The sequence below is a fragment of the Pelophylax lessonae genome (assembly GCF_965119305.1).
Source record: "Pelophylax lessonae genome assembly, chromosome: 7".
Taxonomy (NCBI): Eukaryota; Metazoa; Chordata; class Amphibia; order Anura; family Ranidae; genus Pelophylax; species Pelophylax lessonae.
This window is the reverse complement of record NC_138774.1, coordinates 220,654,482-220,676,128: the sequence shown is the minus strand read 5'-3', so window position 1 is coordinate 220,676,128 and position 21,647 is coordinate 220,654,482. Positions and strand designations below refer to the sequence as shown.

General features: G+C 42.7%; 2 protein-coding genes across 2 annotated transcripts in view; one reads left to right on the top strand and one right to left on the bottom strand.

The window, feature by feature from the left end:
* SPACA9 (sperm acrosome associated 9) overlaps positions 1–21,647 on the top strand; it is a gene marked incomplete at its 3' end in the record, with an annotated part of 375,668 nt that overhangs the window by 97,940 nt on the left and 256,081 nt on the right. The gene's annotated exons all lie outside the window — the stretch shown is intronic.
* AK8 (adenylate kinase 8) overlaps positions 1–21,647 on the bottom strand; it is a gene marked incomplete at its 5' end in the record, with an annotated part of 296,745 nt that overhangs the window by 93,078 nt on the left and 182,020 nt on the right. The window contains one exon of the mRNA XM_082262784.1: positions 16,025–16,114. Within this exon, the coding sequence (XP_082118910.1) occupies positions 16,025–16,114 (90 nt within the window). The remainder of the gene's footprint in view (positions 1–16,024; positions 16,115–21,647) is intronic.

The window sequence follows — 21,647 nt, the reverse complement described above, 5'->3', positions numbered from 1 at the left end:
TGGCACCATGTCCGCTCCCTCCTCACTGACTGTGATGGACAGCAGTGAGAGCCAATGGCTCCTGCTGTTGTCTCTGAGCCAATGAGGAGGGAGAGAGCTAAGAGAGAAGCTGCTGGCGTGCACAGTGCCGCATCAAGATTGGGCTCAAGTATAAGAGAAGGCTGTGGGGTGGGGGTGGCACATTACGCTAAAAACCTTCAGCCTTTAGAATCACTTGAAGGTAACAGCCAGAACAGGGTGAAGGGCAGAGCCTGTCACCTCAAAATGGGAACAGACAAGGAGTCACTGCTCAAGGTGGTGTAATTGCCTGATGACTCACACAGGTGCATGCCCCGGCTCACCTCCGTGAAAACTTGATAAAAGAAAAGGAATTGGCAGCACTCCAGGTTGAGTCAAAATCCAGATTTATTGACTGGACATCCAAATATGACAATCGTGACAAGGTAGATGCGTTTCACACACTGACTGTGTGCTTAATCATTACCTCAAAATCGGTGTTAAGGAGGGATTCTAGTGGATAGTTAGTTGAAAATTAAAGGTAAGAACACCTTCTACTAGCCTAGTGGTTTTCCTATAAAAAGGTGGGTCACTGCCAGTTCCATGGTGGGTATAGACACATTCCCTCCCAAATACATCCAGCAAACACTCAGGTGGGGTCCAGGACCCTATAGGGTGTTTCCAGTCTGCATAGAGGAATACCTTGAATAGAGAATGTAGTAGAAAAGTCTTTACAACTGTAGGAACTTTGAAAGATTTAAGGTTGAAGTCAATAGGCTAATTGTTTAGATGCAACGTCGTACATAAAGCATCAATAAGGGCTGAAACAGTCTCATGTATATCTGAGGCAATGTCAGGAGACTGTAATTTATCAAAAACAATCTCATTAGGGAGAGATTGCGAGGACCCTGTGTGTCAGTCACTGTGACTGTGGCCAGGCCTCTTTTAAAAATCAGAGATTGACTTTGCAGGGAACAGCACAGGAGGCTCTGCAGTTAGCAATTACAAGAAATTGAAGGACTTGTGCCACTGCAGTAGAGGTTCCTGATGATAAGGCAGGGAATCAGCCTCACCTGACTGAGCTAAGGGAAACTCTGATAAAGTAGACCCTATAACAATGATGGCGAACCTTGGCACCCCAGATGTTTTGGAACTACGTTTCCCATGATACTCAACAACACTGCAGAGTGCATGAGCATCATGGGAAATGTAGTTCCAAAACATCTGGGGTGCCAAGGTTCCCATCACTGCCCTATAACCATAGGGTAGAAAGATACCAGATTACCAAGGTCAGTGCACATAGAAGGTAGAGAGTAAACGTTCCCAAAATTGTTAAGAGAGTGTCAGCTGGGGAGCACCTGCATTGCAGTGAGACCATCCCCTCTGTATTAAGATACAAACATGTTCCAACTGCATAGTAAGGATACAACTAAGCATAGAGTACAAAGCAAGGCCTTACTCACAAACCCAAAAAACAGCTGGCAGCCAATGAGGGTCTGAAAGCCAGAGGTGACCAAGGACACTGTAGTTGGGCAATAATAATGGAGCAGAGATTGGAGTTCCTAAATGCTCCTTTTGCAAAACAGGCTTAGTCCCTCAGTGTTAACCACTCCTGCGGTAAAACTGGTGGAAAGTGGGAAATTCAAAGGTGCCCAGCGTTGCAACTAGTGAGGTAACTCCCAGTGTTCCACTCAACCGGTCCATGCATGAATTGAGCCTTCAGAGGCAATAACAGCAGTTCTTTCTTTCAATGGTTTTTATTGAAAAGTTTTCAGAGTACAAATGTAAGTAACAAAAACATCAAACAGTGGTATAACAAACCCAATAGTTGGCCACAGTAGCCTTAAAAACATTGAAAATAAATACACCAAAGACCTTTGCAGCTTGTCACAGGAGGGATCACAATGTGTTTGATATCAAAAAGCCTGCATTTAGTTGGCTACTTCGGGGCGGCAGCCGGTATTTGGCTAAAATTCTTGGTTGCGGATGCTAAGGCCAGTTGCCGCCAATTAGCTGTATAGCCTGCTGCTGCTTATGAAGACATTCATCAAGGAGGTAAGTATAAGAGAGAGAAAGAAAACTCATAGAGGATGAAAGAAGTAGAAGTAAGAGAAAGAAGAAGAAGTGGACCCAACCCCGTGCTCCTCACCCAGACCCGCACGGACTCCTCAGGTGCTTCCAGTGAGATAGTTGAGCCATGATTCCCATACTTTATCAAACTTGTGCATTTTATCGTCCAATTGGGCCGACAGCCGTTCGTTCACCATAATCCAGGATAATTTGTGCCTAAATTGCTCAAATGGCAAAACAGGAGACCTCCATGATCTAGCAATCGTAATTTTCGCTGCTGTAAAAATAAATGTTATGAGCCGTCTCTGTGCTTTGGTTGCCGTGTCCGTCCACCTTCCGGCCCAGTAAGGCCTGTTGTGATAACAGCAGTTCTCTATGGCTAACTGGTTACCGGAATAGGGTCTGGAAAGTGTCCACAGTTTATTTCCAGGCTAAACCCACGATGTTCAATCCAGCAGGGTCCAGGTGTTGCACTCTAAAGCCAGGCCGAGGAAAAGCTGATAGCTAACATGTAGAGGCCACCTTAAGCAGTAGCATGTAGCATGGAATGTTGATTAAAAAAATTACAGAAAAATCTAAGAAAAAAAGCTAGCAAAAAATTGTTAGGTACTAAGAAAAAATAATGCTGGATAGGAAAGGGGTTATCATAGGCTGGTCCACAGATTTTTTTTTGGTTGCCAGTGTCTAATCCTTCTGTAGGCGACAATATAACCCAAGAGTATATGACTTCTGGCGTTTCTCAATAGTAAAAAAAGAAATATGTTTAAGGTTCATGCACAGGGGGAAAATCCTCTTATCTACGTTGGATCTTTCTGCCAGAAGGTGGCAGAAAAAATCCAGCATAAAAAATACTTGTTTTGGAGCGCAATTATGCGCCTTTATGCACATTTACAGGTGTATGCTGTTTAGAAATGTATGCGTGCAAACTCATTTTATTGGCTAGAATGTTTATTTATTCTGAACACTTGAATTAATTTACATGCATACAGGTGTGTTTATGTGCATAAATGATGCCAGTAATCTCCTCTCCAAATGCAGGAATTTTTTTTATGCTGCTATAAGATACAAACCTAAATACCACAATGTGCTTGGACACATCGCTGAAATACAGCTGCATTCAGAGGCATAAAAAAAAAAAAAAGTGAAAAATGCCTCTAAGATCTGCTTTTTTTTTCCTGTCTATGCGCATGATGTTTAACCACTTGACGACTGCCTGCCGCAGATTTACTGCGGCAGTCAGCCGCTCCCGGGCAAACCGACGTAGTACTACGTTGCTCGCTCTCAGAAGGCTAGGGGGCAAGCGCGCTCCACCGGCGGCGCGCCCCCGCTCGTCAGCCAGGGAGCCAGTGCGTGTGTCAGGCGGCTCCGATTGCTGCCTGACACCGGCGATTCTTCCCACTGACAGAGAAGGACGGACAGCTGATGTAAACACAGCCATCCGTCCTTCTCCCTCGGATGATCACAGAGGCTATGTGATCATGCTATATAGGATAGCATGTCTCTGTGATCATCTCACAAGCCCAACCCCCCCACAGTTAGAATCACTCCCCTAGGCTTACATTTAACCCATTGATCACCAATAGTATTAACCCCTTCCCTGCCAATGGCACTATTACAGTAACAGTGCATATTTTTAGCACTGATTACTGTAATAATATGTCACTGGTACCTCCAAAAGTGTTAGGAGTCCGATCTGTCCGCCGCAATGTCGCAGTCCCGCAAAAAAACGCAGATCGCCGCCATAACTAGTAAAAAAAAAACAAAAAAACAATAAAAATGACATAAATCTTTCCCGCAGTTAGTAGACGCTAGATACATAGATATGTAGCAGAAAACAAATTGGCCTAAAATGTTAAAAAAATTTGATTTTTAAATAATTTTTTTTGGGAATGTTATATAGCAGAATGTGAAAAATATTGTGTTTTTTTTTTTCAAAATTGTTGCTCTTTTTTTGTTTATAGCGCAAAAAAAAAAAAAAAAAAAAAATCGCACAGGTGACCAAATGCCACCAAAATAAAGCTCTATTTGTGGGAAAAAAAGGACGTGAATTTTATTTTGGTACAGCGTTGCAGGACCGCGCAATTGTAAAGTAACGCAGTGCCAAATTGCATAATATTGCCTGGTCATTAAGCAGGAAATTCTTCCAGTCTTAAAGTGGTTAAACAAGCTGGAAAATGTATATTTTGAAGAAACTTAATGTAACTATAATAATACATGTTGATATGACTCTTATTGCACAGGTGGTACCCATTTCTATATACCCTTCTCCTTCTGAATACAAGGCAATGTTTTAGAAAACTCAAAATGGCCGCACTCTTGTCATCCTTGAATACAGGAATACCAGTTAAGGACCAAACGTTGTCAAGCTCAGGAATAGAATTGACAGATAATAAATGTGTTATTGTATATAGACACTACTTTTTAGAATACAGATGGCCCCATGGAGGACAAACTTGCTAACAAATCAAATGACCTTTTCCTAACCCATATAATCAACATTATACAGCACTGTCATGTTTATCCGCTCAAACAACGGCAAGGTTGTACTAAAGTGGGAGTTAACTGAAAAGGCATTTTTTTCCCTCTGTTTTCCTAGTAATATCTATAAAAAGGGAGTAGCACTGCAGGGCTCTGAAAGCTAGTGAAAAATTAAAGTCAACAGATTCAAACTGTCCTATTTCCACTTCAAAAGCGCGGAAGGAACTGAGCTCTTCCCAACTCATCTTCAAACGCCCAGTGGCCTAGAAAGTTTCCAAGTAAAAAAAAAAAAAAAAGGAAAAAAAAAAAAGGAAAATATATTTTTTTACAGTCTCTTGTTCCCCCAAGCGCTGTACCCGTTACTGTTGCTGCTGTCTCTCCTTCCACTAATTATACCCATGTGTGTCTATTAATCAACTGGTGAATTATTTACACAAGCAAGTGCTGTTAGCTTCTGCTAATACGCCAACTGCAAAGGGTTTCTGGAGTGGAGCGTGAGGTCCCCACTGAGCCTCTGACTCCCTGCTTCCCCGTGCTGTATCCTTATTGCTTTTTTCTTTTACTTATTGCTGGACTGCCTCGTTGCTCCCCACCCCCCTCCACACAATTCGAGGGAGCATCCGAGGGGAGAACTTCACAGCACAGATCCGCAAGGTCAAAAGGGCTGTCTAGGTTGGTGAAAAGGGCGCCGTGCTGGCCGTTCAGAGGCTGGATTTGGGATGAGCGGTTGGGGATCGTGAAACAGGTCTACTTCTCATTTTAGAAGATTGGATAGGGCTGAAGACAATTCCAAAAGATGAATATGGATGCAAAACAAATACAGTTCTCTGCAAAAGTTTAAGCGCACAGAGAAAAGTTAAACAAAGGTGATTATCTATAATTCGGAGAGTATGAGCAGCAAAGATATCTCCGTATGTAGATTAAGCAGACACATTTGTGGATATTCAATAATACAGGGCAAAATGCAATGTCTGCATGAAAACTTTAGCAACCCAATGTAAGTGAATTTTAGCTTTATGTGGAAGAAATATCATCTGTGTTTGGTTGCTTTGGATTACTATACTTACCACTGCCTGACAGAACAAAACCGACAGTGATATACTTAACATACAGTGCCTTGAAAAAGTATTCATACCCCATGAAATTTTCCACATTTTGTTGTGTTACAACCAAAAACGTAAATGTATTTTATTGGGATGTTAGGTGATAGACCAGTGATTCTCAACTCCGGTCCTCAGGACCCACTAACATGCCAGATTTTAAGTATCACTTTGGGGAGATGCAGACTAGAATACTGCAATCACTGAGCAGCAAAATACAGTGCCTTGCGAAAGTATTCGGCCCCCTTGAACTTTGCGATCTTTTGCCACATTTCAGGCTTCAAACATAAAGATATAAAACTAATTTTTTTGTGAAGAATCAACAACAAGTGGGACACAATCATGAAGTGGAACGAAATTTATTGGATATTTCAAACTTTGTTAACAAATAAAAAACTGAAAAATTGGGCATAAAAAATTATTCAGCCCCTTTACTTTCAGTGCAGCAAACTCTCTCCAGAAGTTCAGTGAGGATCTCTGAATGATCCAATGTTGACCTAAATGACTAATCATGATAAATAGAATCCACCTGTGTGTAATCAAGTCTCTGTATAAATGCACCTACACTGTGATAGTCTCAGAGGTCCGTTTAAAGCGCAGAGAGCATAATGAAGAACAAGGAACACACCAGGCAGGTGCAAGATAGTGTTGTGGAGAAGTTTAAAGCCGGATTTCGATACAAAAAGATTTCCCAAGCTCTAAACATCCCAAAGAGCACTGTGCAAGCGATAATATTGAAATGGAAGGAGTATCAGACCACTGCAAATCTACGAAGACCTGGCCGTCCCTCTAAACTTTCAGCTCATACAAGGAGAAGACTGATCGGAGATGCAGCCAAGAGGCCCATGATCACTCTGGATGAACTGCAGAGATCTACAGCTGAGGCAGGAGACTCTGTCCATAGGACAACAATCCTCCATGCATCCCTATGGAGCAGCGGATGTCAGCAGAGACATGTCCGCTGACACCTGCATCCGATCTTGTCCGTGAAAACCCTATTTTTCATCCGCCCAGGGGATCGGATGGGATTGGTGAGAGTGGACAGGTGGTCCACTCTCATCCGATTCCCCCATAGAGAGCAGCGGAGCTCTGACACCTCCCTCTCTGCACACAGAGCGGAGAGGGAGCTGTCACCTGCCTGCTCAGTGAGGGAATCTGTGTATAGATCCCCTGCTGAGCAGCACGGAGTCCGCCGATGGAGGCGGACCGCGTGAAAGGAGCCCTCAACTTCTCCACAACTTTATCCCTGACCTGTCTGGTGTGTTCCTTGGCCTTTCATGATGCTGTTTGTTCACTAAGGTTCTCTAACAAACCTATAAGGGCTTCACAGAACAGCTGTATTTATAATGAGATTAAATTACACACAGGTGGACTCTATTTACTAATTAGATGACTTCTGGAGGAAATTGGTTCCACTAGATTTTAGTTTGGCAATCAGAGTAAAGGGAGCTGCAAAAAAAATGCACGCCACGCTTTTCAGATATTTATTTGTAAAACATTTTGAAAACCATTTATAATTTTCCCTTTACTTCACAATTATGTGCCACTTTGTGTTGGTCTATCACATAAAATCCCAATAAAATACATTTACGTTTTTGGCTGTAACATGACAAAATGTAGAAAATTTCAAGGGGTATGAATACTTTTTTAAGGCACTATAAAACATGATTTAACCACTTAAGGACCAAGCCTATTTCTGACATGTTGTTTACAAGTTAAAATCAGTATTTTTTGCTAGAAAATCACTTAGAACCCCCAAACATTATATATATATTTTTTTTATCACGCTCTGGCGATCGCGGCGATACCTCACGTGTGGTGTGAACAGCGATTTAATTTGCGGCTCGAGTTCCGTATACGTTTTCTTTTATGCGCGAGCGAACGGTGACGGGGGCGGCTAAAAAAAATCTGATCACTTTTATTGCTGTCACAAGCAAAGTAAACATCCCTTTTGACACCAATATGCAGTGACAGATACTCTTTATGGAGGGATCGAGGGTCTAAAAGACCCCAAACCCCTCCACTACACTTTCATGTATGCAAAACGCCGAAAACGGCATTTTTGTATACAGCCGTTTTTAAATCTGCCGCCTTTTGCAGCAGAGTAACCCGAAACCCGCGCCGGCTGGTTGCTTGGGTCTCCCGATAGGACGGGAGACCTGGGCAGAGCCGTGGAGGGCGGCGGGAGGGGCGTCCCCTCCCGCTTGCTGGGGTAATGATCAAGCGGCTTCCAAGCCACATCGGTTGTTACCGCCGCAAAGCCAACCGCCGGCTCTAAAGAAATGGTACTGGGGTGATGCCTCTAGCTAGAGGCATCATCCCGGTACAACCACTTAAAGGCAGCCGACGTAGGTCTAAGTGGCTAAAAAAAACGAAACAGTAAAGTTAGACCAATTTTTTTGTATACTGTGAAAGATGATGTCATGCCGAGTAAATACATGCCTATCATAATACGGTTTAAAATTGCGCATACTCGTTGACAAACTACGGTACTTAAAAATCTCCATGGAAGACACTTTAAAAAATTTTAACGGTTACCAGTTTAGATTTACAGAGGAGGTAATTTTCTAGAATTATTGCTCTCGCTCTGGCGATCTCGGCGATACATCACATGTGTGGTTGGAACATGGCTTTCATTTGCATGCATGAGCTCATGGCGACAGGGGCGCTTTAAAAAAAAAAAAAATTCCTATTTATTTTATTTAATTTTTTATATTTTTAGCACTGTTTTTTAAAAAAAAAAAAAAATCTGATCACTTTTATTGCTGTCACAAGGAATATAAACATCCCTTGTGACAGTAATAGGCAGTGACAGGTTCTCTTTATGGAGGGATTGGGTCTAAAAGACCCCCGACCCCTGCACTGCACTTCAAAGTATTAAAAATGATAAAATCTGCATTTTTTAAATACTGTCACTTTTTTAAAATCAACGCCGTTAGCAGCCGAGTAAACCAGAAGTGACGTTATGACGTCGCTTACAGGTTTCTACATCAGAGACCTGATCAAAGCTGAATCCGGCACTTCAACCAGCTTGCGGACGTGGTGCCTGGTTGCTCGGGTCTCCCAGTGGGACGGGAGACCCGGGAAGAGCCGCATCAGCTGTTATCTCCTGAACGTCGACAGCCGGCTCTAAAAAACAGTACCGGCATCATTCCGGTACAACCACTTCCGCAAGCAGACATACAGGTACGTCGGCTTGCGGGAAGTGGTTAAAGACAAACTCTAACGAATTTTTGTGCACACAAATATAATTTCATCTCCAATTTTTTGTATAACATAAAAGATCAGACAGTGTCAAGTAAATAGATATCAAATTTGTCAAACCTCATAAGTGCATGAGCCCATGAATTGGGAAAAATCACAGTTCCTAAAATTATCAATAGGCGATGCTTTAAATGCCTTTACAACTCGTAAGTATATAGTTAATCATTATTGAGGTGCCTAGAATTATTGCTTTAAAAAAAAAAAAAATTCCTATTTATTTTATTTAATTTTTTATATTTTTAGCACTGTTTTTTAAAAAAAAAAAAAAATCTGATCACTTTTATTGCTGTCACAAGGAATATAAACATCCCTTGTGACAGTAATAGGCAGTGACAGGTTCTCTTTATGGAGGGATTGGGTCTAAAAGACCCCCGACCCCTGCACTGCACTTCAAAGTATTAAAAATGATAAAATCTGCATTTTTTAAATACTGTCACTTTTTTAAAATCAACGCCGTTAGCAGCCGAGTAAACCAGAAGTGACGTTATGACGTCGCTTACAGGTTTCTACATCAGAGACCTGATCAAAGCTGAATCCGGCACTTCAACCAGCTTGCGGACGTGGTGCCTGGTTGCTCGGGTCTCCCAGTGGGACGGGAGACCCGGGAAGAGCCGCATCAGCTGTTATCTCCTGAACGTCGACAGCCGGCTCTAAAAAACAGTACCGGCATCATTCCGGTACAACCACTTCCGCAAGCAGACATACAGGTACGTCGGCTTGCGGGAAGTGGTTAAAGACAAACTCTAACGAATTTTTGTGCACACAAATATAATTTCATCTCCAATTTTTTGTATAACATAAAAGATCAGACAGTGTCAAGTAAATAGATATCAAATTTGTCAAACCTCATAAGTGCATGAGCCCATGAATTGGGAAAAATCACAGTTCCTAAAATTATCAATAGGCGATGCTTTAAATGCCTTTACAACTCGTAAGTATATAGTTAATCATTATTGAGGTGCCTAGAATTATTGCTTCTACTTTGGCATGCATGGTGGTTATATGTTTTTTGGTACAAAAGTTTACATACACGGGTGTGATTTATGTGTGCATTTGCATTTGTATGTTTGAGCACAGAGCAACAGGAGTGCTTTTATTTATTTATTTTTCACTATTTTATTATATATATTTTTTTAATACTTTTTGGTTTTTTTTTGCACCTAACTTTATTGCTATCACGAGGGAACTAAGAATGTATGTAATATTATAAAAGTTCAAATTGGTACATAAATCAAAGATCATATGTAAACATTGCTCATAAACATTACAATCTTAGTGGGAGACAGGTACAATTAATCAGGACAATGATAATCAGGGCCCTGATTACACAAAATGTAAATAAAGTGCCAATTACTGCCCACCATCAGTGCTAATTACTGCCCACCATCAGTGCCCACAGTGCCTGCCATCAGTACCCACCATCAGTGCCCACAATCAGTGCCCATAGTGCTGCCAGTCAGTGTCCATCAGTGCCTGCTCATTTAGGCACTGATGGGCACTGACTGGCAGCACTATGGGCACTGATTGTGGGCACTTATGGTGCTGCCCATCAGTGTCCATCAGTGCCGCCCGTCAGTGCCGCCTCTCAGTGCCCATCAGCGCTACCTCTCAGTGCTCATCAGTGCCACCCATCAGTGCCCATCAGTGCCGCCCGTCAGTGCCGCCTCTCAGTGCCCATCATCGCCACCTCTCAGTGCCCATCAGTGCCGCCTATCAGTGCTCATCAGTGCCCATCAGTGCAGCATATTAGTACCTCCTCATCAGTGCCACCTCATCAGTGGCCATAAGTGCCACCTCACCAGTGCCCATAAGTGCCTCCTCATCAGTGCCTATCCGTGCAGCCTATCAGTGCCCATCAGTGCCGCCTCATCAGCGCACATCAGAGAAGGAGAAAATTATTTATTTTCAAAATTTACTCACAGAAAATAAGAACTCTTTTTTTTTTTTTTTTTAACTTTCTGTATTTTTTCTTTTTTTTTTGTAAGAAATAAAAAACGCAGAGGTGATTAAATACCACCAAAAAAAGCTCTATTTGTGTGAAAAAACGATAAAAATATCATATGGTTACAGTGTAGCATGACCGCGCAATTGTCATTCAAAGTGTGACAGCGCTGAAAGCTGAAAATTGGCCTGGGCAGGAAGGGGGTTAAAGTGCACAGAAGGCAAGTGGTTAAAGTAACATACGAGTAACAGGCTAATCTTAAAACTTTCTTCCTCTTTTCTTCATCTTAAAGGGATCCTAATTCCTGTTCCCATTTCCCACAATATGGCAGTAATACTGGTTCTAATTCCCTAAGTAAAATCTTATATATTTTTGAGATGCTATGTTTAATGTATCTGGGGGAACAGTTTCTCCAATGGTCCCATATTATCCCTGCTCCCCGCAGAGGATGCAGTAGGGAGTGCACAAAGTGCTGCAATTTTGTGTATCTACATTTATCACGTGACATACTCCCCCATTTTTGTGTTATTTCTGAAAATGTGCACATTCAATTTCCTTCCATTAAGGCTTAAAATTGTATCACTTCATTTTTTTGTCCATCTAACAAAATATAAGTAATCTTACCTGTTTAAAAAATGTGTGTCAATTAATGAAACCAAGGGTGCATTATAATCCTAGTGAGCCATTCTACATAAGCTATCCCATATCCTTAACGTGTTCCTAGTCAATATGCTTGTGTTATTGGCCAAATCACGATATGCCCGTGAAATCCAAACTATCATTCCCAGATCAACCCTACTTTGTGCACACTCAATTTACACCCAACTCTTGCCTTCCGTATTATGCATCCAGTCTGCTATTCGTGCTATGGAGATTGCCTAATAGTATTTTTTAAAAATCAGGCGCTGCTACCCCCCCCCCCCCCCCGACCTTTTTCCCTTTATAAATACTGCATAAGCGATTCTAGGATGTTTATGTGTCCATATGCATTTTAATATGGTGATTGGGACCATTTGGAATATGTATATGAGCTTGGGGAGAATATTAATTTTTACTGCGTTTATTCTGCCCAACCATGAGAGGGGTCTGCATCTCAGGGAATTAAGTTGTTCCTTCACCTTATTCAATATGGGTATGTATTTGGCCTTATACAGAGTTGCTAGGGTTCTCGTTAATTTAATTCCAAGGTATCCCAGTTATTCTCCACACCATAGAAAGGGGAATTTAGGCTGGATTGCCTGTTGTTCTCTCTTTGGTGTTGTGATGTTTAAAACCTCCGATTTAGCTATGTTGATTTTGAAATTTGATAGTTTCCCGTATCTCCCTAATTCCCCCAACACTATTGGGAGTGTTAACCTAGGGTTAGAGATATAAAACAGTACATTGTCCGCATATGTGGCCACCTTGTACTCCCTATTCCCCACTCGAACCCCTTTAATGTCTGAATTTTTACGAATTCAAGCCAATCGAGGTTCTAAGGCCAAAACAAACAGCATTGGGGAGAGGCACCCTTGCCTAGTCCTGTTACGTAGCTCGTAGGGAAAGAACAAGCTGAGTGACAATAGAAGGCAGAGATCCATCGCATCATCCTATCTCTAATGCCTAGGTACCTCCAGAGTTTCTAACATGAAGCTCCAATCGACCCTGTCGAAGGCCTTTTCGGCATCTACCGACAGCAGCACAGCCGGAGTATCCTCCTTTTTCACTTCATGGATCAAAAGAAGTGACTTAAGGCAGTTGTCCCTCCCCTCTCGCCCGGACACAAAGCCTACCTGATCATTATGTAGCCATCTTGGCAATAAAAGTTTTAGTCTTTCTGCTATAATTTTAGCGAAGATTTTTATGTCTGTGTTTAAAAGGGAAATTGGTCTGTAGCTTGTCGGTGCCATGGGGTCTTTCCCTTCCTTTAAAATGAGAGTTATGTAAGCGAGCAAAGACTCTTCTCTTAAGTTCTCTCCTTTCCCGACTGTATTGAAATTTGTACATAATTTAGGGACTATGATTTTTTGAAAGCTTTTATAATACATAATAGAATACCCATCAGGGCCCGAGCCCTTCCCCAGGGCAGTATTCTTTATTGCCCACCCACCTCTTCATATGTAATAGGGCCTCTAAAGTCCTCTAACTCCTACCTAGGTAACCTTGGGAGATCAAACTCCCGAAGATATTCCCTCACGACCGGATCTTCCTTTCCACTTTCCCTACCTTCCTCTTTCTGCCCAACATTATAAAGCTGACTATAGTATGAGTGATATACCTGAGCGATATCTGGGGATGAATGTACTATTTCCTCGTTCTCGTTTTTTATTTTGGAGATATAGGATGCGTTTTTTTCTCTCTTACGGCTTTTGCTAGCTATTTCCCAGGTTTATTTCCCCATTGGTATTTTTCTTTCATAACTATATGAAATGCTTTTTTTGTCTCCTGCTCTATAAGTGCCATCAGTTCCCCTCTCTTCTCAATTAGTTCTCGCTGCTCTGGGATGCCACTGGGTCTAGTCCATTGTTCCAGAATGTGGATCTCCCTAAGTAGCTGGTTCTTCCTCTCCTTCTTTTACCCTATTTCTTTGTGTCCCAATGCCAATAATATCCCCCTTATAAAAGCCTTATGTGTTTCCCACAGAATAGTCCTTGAAATCTCTGGTGTATCATTAATAGCAAAAAAACTCTCGAGTTCCTTTTCCACCTTTTCGATTATCTTAGGGTCTTGAATGAGTGAGTCATTCAGTTTCCAGGCCCTTTCTCTGGGTGCTGCTGTTAGGAAATCTAACTGAACCATCACTGGAGCATGGTCAGAGAATGTAGTGGGCTTAATGATCGCATCCTTGAGGGAAGTTAATAATTGATGCTCTATTAAAATATAATCAGTCCTTGAATAGGAGCCATGTACTGAGGAATAACAAGTATAATCTCTTAGTTTTGAATGTCTGACCCTCCAAGCATCCACCAACTGATATTCCCCCCAGTAAACTTCTAATTTAATTCTGCCGTTGAAGTGGGAGACAAGAAAGCCCCGCGGAGGAGTCCACACGTAGGTCCAAACCCATGTTAGGGTCTCCCGCTACAATAAGCCTCCCTTCTTTAAATATCATCAACCTTTTCTAAATTTTTCTCAGGAACTTTTTTGGCTCCATATTGGGGGAGTAAATGTTTGCAAAAGTACACTCCATATCAATTAGTTTTCCCTTGATAATCAGAAACCTCCTCTCGGGATCTACCAGCTGCTAATTTAGCATGAACAAGGTGCTTCTGTCAAATCCAATCGCGACTCCTCGTGAGTGACTCGAAACCAAGTCACCATAAAACTACATAGGGAAAAGGCGGGATGACAATTTAATCCCTGAGGCATGTGTGATATATGTTTCTTGTAAACAGGCCACTCCTGCCCCATAATGATACAGTTCTTTAGTTACCTTTTGTCTTTTGCTAGGTTTCAAACCCCTAACCTTATATGATACTAGATTGACCAAAGCCATGGGCAGCCACAGAAGCAGCTAACACATCCTTTTCCAGATAGAGGTCCTGTATGGAGAGTAAGAGAGAGAGAGAGAAAAAGAAAAAGGGAATCTCAAGACCACTGTGCGGCTGTCTTTTTTCCCTTTGAGGCAGGCCAGGAAACCCCAATGTTAGGAGATATTAGAAGCCCGCAGCTGATATATCAGGGCTTGCTAGAGTCTCGGCCCACAGATCAGCATATGGTATCAGCGTAGGTTCACTCCCTCAAGAGTAATCCCAGAGTCAAATCCGGGCTTTTTCCATAACTGTTGTCTTTTCTTCTACATAGTGAAACCTCACAATTACACTCTTGGGGCGCCCCAACCCTGGCTTTGATATCCTCCCACCCTGTGCACTCTGTCGATTTTTAAGGTTTCTGGGGGCTCCTTTCCCAGCATAGGGTTAAAGAAACTCCACACTACTGTTATCAGGTCTTCCTCTCCCTGTTTCGCTGGTAAGCCCTTAATTCGCACATTTTTCCTTCGACTTTGATTCTTCTGCTCTTCTAATTTATGTAGTAGGGAACAATTAGTTCTCTGCAGTAACTTCATCTGTTTGCTCAGATCATTCTCCCCCTCAACAGGGCTTCCTGTTTAAAACAGACATTCCCCATGACAAATTCTTTTAATGGAGACATCAGTGATCTTCCAGACCCCTAATATTTCCCCTGCCCACTACTCCAGCCAATAAAGCACAGACTATGCTTGGTCCAAAATGCACCTGGCTTTCCAGCTGAGATTTTGACAGCTGGGAAACTGAAAATACTCAGAGCTGTGTACATGCTGTGCAGAGGAGATTGGGGAATGCCATCCTAACAGTGTAAATTATGGTCCCGGTCTCCCTGGAGGAGCGCAACAACCACTGAGAGGGGGTGTGACGCATGAGTACAGTAAAAGTGATGAGGCAACTCTAAAAGACGCTCAGATCACTTTTACACAAATGCTTGGAGGCGACTGAACAATGCAGAAACAGTAAGTAGCAGCAATATGCTTGTCTCAACCTGTTCAGTTTTTGGACGCACTATACATGTCCAAAATGCTGAACTAGTTTAAAATCCAAAAGGGAGCATGGGAATCTGTTATAAATGGTGCAGCAGATGTACAGTATCTCATCCGAGATACAACACAGTTCTGTTGCTATGCAGGGCAAAGCAATAGGTTCATTTTTAGAGTGCCATCAGAAGCAACTTACAGTACACCTACCTTTTTTTTTTTTTTGCTCTCACATTATTCCGTTTGATTAAAATGTGGAAGAATACTTGGTATTTCCAGATATGGGGAAGCATGTAACTCATTCCCCTGTCTAATATGTGACACCACTGGTGCTTGGTGTTTAGGAGCCCAGCACTGTCACATAGGCGCTTTAGTTTTTGACTTGGGGTATTTATGGAGCTAAATATCTCTAGCTTTCCATAGTGCTCCCACACTGCATCTTCAGCCTAAGTGAAAAATAGCCTTTGTACTTCACAAATGCTGAATCTCTTATGCAGATATAAACAAATCATAAACTGCACATATAATATGCTATAATATATAATATGCTTCACTAGAAACCTAACCTTCATGAACCTTTATTTCAGTGACAAAGACAGTATTTGAAGCATTATTGGATATCCAGTTCAATGAACTTACACCCAGAACATCTAAGAATACATGGTAACTGAAAGTTCTGCTACAAACCTTGCTGTTCATTTTCGATATACGGCTCAATCAACTGCCCCAGCTTTGTCTGGTCAGCAACAACTTCCTTGAGCAGCTGACCACAAGAATCTGGTGGAATAAACACAGAGAAATAACATTTTATCAGCATTAGTGAAATGTAAAAAGAGTATTTTATTTCTAGAACAGCCGTGTAATGTGTATTCTAACTCCGAATCCAGCTGCCTGTGCTGAGAAAACTGCTGAGAAATCTTCTGCTGATGTCCACATTGAAACTGATACTTTCAGGAGTGTCAATCTTCTGGGTCTCCCATCGCTATTACTGTTTCCTCCTGCTGACCTTCAGCCATAACAGGATATAGTAGTGATGTGGAGTTCAGCAGGAGGAACCAGTACGAGCTGCGGGAGAGCCAGAAGACACTTCCAGAAGAGTCAGTTTCCCTTCAGACTTCAGCAGAAGATTACCTAGCATGTAGTTCGGTGGAGCAAGCAGTATTTACAAACTCTTCTTTTAGGCCTCTTGCACACGATACTCCTGTTTGAGCATCTACTTTTTCAGACTTATTTTTTGTATGTATTTTCGTGTAAACGCGTTTGTACATTTTCGCACGATTGCGCAAAATTTTTTTCTCGCGTTCTTGTTCAGTACAATATGTAAATAGACATTTGCACACATTTGTGCGTAATCACGCATATTTGCCAGCATCAAGGGGTAAATTACTGACCAAAAATTTAGATTTTTCTATTTTGTTTCTACTGAAGAATGCATGGCACTCATTTACGTGCCTGTGTGCATAGGCACATTACAATTAATGGGCGGTATTTTAGCTCAGTAAAAAAAAAAAGCTGTACTGAGCTTTTTCAAGTTGCAGTGTGCAAGAGGCCTTACAGGGATCCCTTCATTTAAAATATTGGTTATAGCAATAGGGTCTCTTTAACAACTGCTGACTTCAGTGCATTAGCTGATTCCGTTGAGAGAAGGAGCAGTAAAGCACAATTATTGTGTAGCACTGGAAAGCAGGACCTAGAATGTTGATATATAATAGACATAGTTACATATAGTCTGGCAAAAAAAAGGATTTTTGTAAGAACTTACCATAAAATCCTTTTCTCAGAAGTTCATCGACAAACGCAGCTCCTTATCTTCATGACTCATAGGGTTATGTTCCTCCTTCTAGGAATAGGCACTAGGCAGAAAAAAAAACTTAACCATGCCTATGGGGGATGTCCCTGCAGGCATAACCCCTCAGACTCTGCTATCATCAAACAGTTTAGTTGCAAGCAGTGTTTAGAAGACAAAAAACCCCATACCTCAGAAGTAGAGGGGCGGGTGCTGCGTCTGTCGATGAGCTTTAGAGAAAAGGATTTTACCGTATGTTCTTACAAAATCAAGTTTTCTCTATCGTTCATCAACAGACACAGCTCCTTATCCTCATGACTCATAGGGATGTCCCAAAGCAGTATAATCATGAGGGGTGGGAAACAACGCAGAAACAAAACATAAGTCCCCAATGGATAAACTTACCCAACCAGGTAACATGGAGTTCAACCAGGAACAACTGGAGCACACCCGGGAAAAATTTAACCCTCAAAGAGAAACTAAACAGATTTATATTTTAAACTTCACCCTGCAAAACCTTGCAGCCAAAAGAGGCATCCGCGGATGCCAACACATCTACCTTGTAGAATTTTGTAAACATATGCACAGATGACCGGGTTGCCGCCTTGCAAACTAGTAGCACCAACGTCTGATGGCGAAAAGCCCAAGAGGCACTCCACGCTCTCGTAGAATGAGCCTTCACTGGGAAAGGAGAAACCTAACCCATCAGTGAATAAGCCTGTACCACGGTCTGCCTGATCCAGCTGGAAATGGTCACAGCAGACGCAGCCAATCCCTTACGAGGTCCATCAGTAAGGACAAAAAGTGCGTCCGATTTTCTAAAGGACTCAGTGGTCTCTAAATAAACCCTGATTGCCCAAACCACATCTAAAGAATGCAAGGCATACTCCTTAGGATGCTGAGGTTTAGGGCAAAGTGAAGGCAACACAATGTCTTCATTCAGATGAAAATCAGAAACCACCTTAAGAAGGAACGACTGATTAGGTTGAAGTACCACCTTATCTCTGTGTACCACTAGATAAGGTGAGCGACAAGACAACGCCGCCAATTTAGATACCCTGCGGGCAGAAGTGATAGCCACCAAGAAGGCAACCTTCTGAGACAAAGAAAGCAGCGAAATCTCCTGAATTGTTTTCAAAAGGAGGCTTTTGAAGAACAGATAACACCAGATTTAGATCCCACAGAGGTAACAGGGATCGCCTCGGAGGAGCCATATGGCGTACTCCCTGGATAAAAGTCCGGATTAGGACATGCGTGGCTAGCGGGTGTTGAAAACATATAGCCAAAGCTGAAACTTGGCCTTTGATAGTACCCAAAGCCAACCGCTGTTCAACCCCTTTTTGCAAAAAGGCCAAAACCCTAGCGAAAACAAGCGAGGGTGCACCTTCAGCGATTCACACCATGAAATGTACGATTTCCACTTACGATGGTAGATCTTCCTGGAAGTTGACTTCCTAGCCTTCAAGAGTGTAGGAAACACAGAGTCAGAAAGACCCCTATCTCTCAACACCTGACTTTCAACAGCCATGCCGTTAAAGCCAGAGACTGTAAAGCAGGATGGAAGATTGGACCTTGAGACAGCAGATCTTCCATGAGAGGAAGTCTCCAAAGAGTATCGGCGACCAGCCTTATCAGGTCTGCAAGGCCAGTCTGGAGCCACCAGAATGACCAGAATGTTTTCTAACCTCTATCCTGTGCAGAAGCCTCAGCAGGAGTTTCAAAGAGGGAAATGCGTAAATCAGCCGATACCGACCCCAAGGAGCCACCAGTGCGTCTGTGGCGTCGGCCAGAGGATCTCGAGACTTCACTATGAATCTTTGCACCTTCTTGTTGAGGTGAGAGGCAAACAGATCAACCATGGGAGTCCCCCACCAAACACACAGGTGGCGGAACACCTCCGGGTGTAAGGACCACTCCCCTTGATCCAACACCTGATGACTCCGCCTGCCAGTTTTCCACACCTGGAATGTGTACAGTAGAGAGGGCTGGAACAAAGCTTTCCGCCCAGGCCAGAAACTTGGCCACCTCCTTGGCTGCCAAGACACTCTTGGTGCCCCCCTGGTGATTGATGTAAGCCACAGCCATGGCATTGTCTGATTGAATCTGAAACTGGACAACCTTGCAGACAAGTCATCCAATGACTCAGACAAAGCTTTATCGCTCTGAGCTCAAAACATTTATCTGAAGTTTTGAGTCTTCCATTATCCAGGTACCCTCGGCACAGAGCTTCCCCAACACCCGCCCCAGCCTGACAGGCTGGCATCCGTGGTTACCACCGTCCAAAACAACAGAAGGAAGGACTTGCCCTGGCACAGTGCTGGAGACGGAATCCACCACAACACATCAGATTTTGTGTTGTGGTTCAACCAAATCACAGAATCCAAGGACTTTGGATTCTTGTTCCATTTTACAAGAATCTCCCTTTGCAAAGGCCTTGTATGGAACTGAGAAAACGGAACTGCCTGGAAGGTCGATACCATCAGAACCAAGGCTCGCATGCAAACTCATAGAGAAGACAGATTGTTGTCCAACAACAACTGAATCACCCCCTGCAACTTTTGCAGCTTGTCCGGGGGGAGGGAAACCTTGCCAAGGCTGAATCAAGAGTCAAGCCCAGATAATCCAGTCTCAGAACCTCAGTCTCAGAGTCAGCGCGGATTTTTGAAATTGATGTTCCAACCGAACTCCTGCAGAGTTCTAACCGTGATCGTCAGATCCCACAACAAGGCTAAATGAGAGTCCGCTCTCAATGGGGGATCATCCAGGTACCCCAGTACCGCAATCCCCCGCCGGCGCAACAGTGCTAATACCAGTGCTAGTACTGTGGTAGTGGAGGCGAGACCAAAGGGTAACGCCACAAATTGATCATGCTCCTCTGCTACCACAAAGCGAAGAAACCGTTGGACTCCACCGTAGATAGGGATGTATAGATATGCGTCCTTGATATCTATGGAGACTAAGAAAAATCCCCCTAATGCAGAGACTCTACTACCGTGCGGATGGACTCCATCCGAAGCCTCTGTACCCGTACCCGCACGAAGCTGTTCAGGACCTTGAGAAAGAGGATGGGACGCACCTTGCCTTCTTTTCTGGGCACGGCGAATAGGTTTGAATAAAACCCCTGAAAATGTTCCTGAGTGGGAACCGTCACAATCACTCCTTGCGACAGCAAGTCATGTACCGCCCCTTTCTGTGTGTTTCTTTTCTAGCATTTATTATTACTGGTATTAATATTTAATACATGTAAGGATTATTACTGAAAATAGTTTTGTTGTATAGAGCAGCGGTGTTGTTAAATTAACCCCTTCCCCTACACCAGATGTAAGAAAAAAAAAAAAAAGCCTAGGTTCACCACATTCCCTTTATAAAACTTTCATTACCACACTAATATAATTAATTCGTTTTTTAGCAAGGGATCCCTGAGACCTCGTTTAACATAAAAGATTGCACTAAAAGGTACAGCCCTGAGACCTGACAGTTACAACGTATTTCAAGGGTTCATCCGAGGTAAAAAAAAGGCTGGTATAGACCACTGAGGCAACAGCATTTGGCAGTAGAATTTAAATCAGTGCCAAAACCTTATTTTGAAAAACTCCAAAGCTAGAATGCTAGTAGTGTGGTGAACCAGTGACGGTATATCAGGGGAGGCGCTTCCAAAATATGCATGCACAAAAACCACCAAAGGAAAAAGGCACCTACAAGGGCTAGCGGTACCACAATAATTTTATTCTGGACATAATGCAAACAGAGAACAGACAACACTAAGGAAAAAAAAAATTCATTATCAAAGGACCACCTATTTACCTCCCCTATCTATCCCTCCCCCACCCCATGACACTCCGTCTCCCCACTCCAAAAACACCAAAATCTGTCATAATGTGGAGGGCGTGGAGCTAATTACAGGGGATAAGCTTATCATTTTTGCAGCTTATTCATGTGAATGGGCTGCAAATTGTACCTGACTGCACAAAAAGTAGTCCATGCACTACTTTTAAAAAGCCTTGCTGTACTAAATCGCATAGTATGGCAGTACCATGCAATTTGGTGGCCACAAACGCACTTTGTGATCTGCATATGAGGTGTTTCTAAGGATATATTGGGCACCCGCAGATCACAAAGGCAGTGTGTTTTGAGCGTGGTGCGGGAAGCACGTAAATAATGTGCCTTTCCAGCACCGTGTTCTGATGTGAACCAGCCCTAAGAAGGCAATGCTACATCTCACAGTAGTTTAGAAGTGGGCTTTTTAGTTAATTTTGTGCAATCTCACTGTGACCTTACTAGTTGTACTTTTCCACAGGACTCACAAGCCCAACCCATATCTTGCAATGATGAAGGCTAAAAAAGGCTGCAACAACTGTATGCAAGTTGGTATTTTTGGCTCTGTAAAATAATTAATGAAAAAAATCAATCTGTGTTTTACACTGACTGTTCTGGATGCACAGGTGGTTTAAAGCAGTGGTCCTCAACTCCGGTCCTCGGGACCCACCAACAGGTCAGGTTTGCAAGATAACTAAACAGGTGATC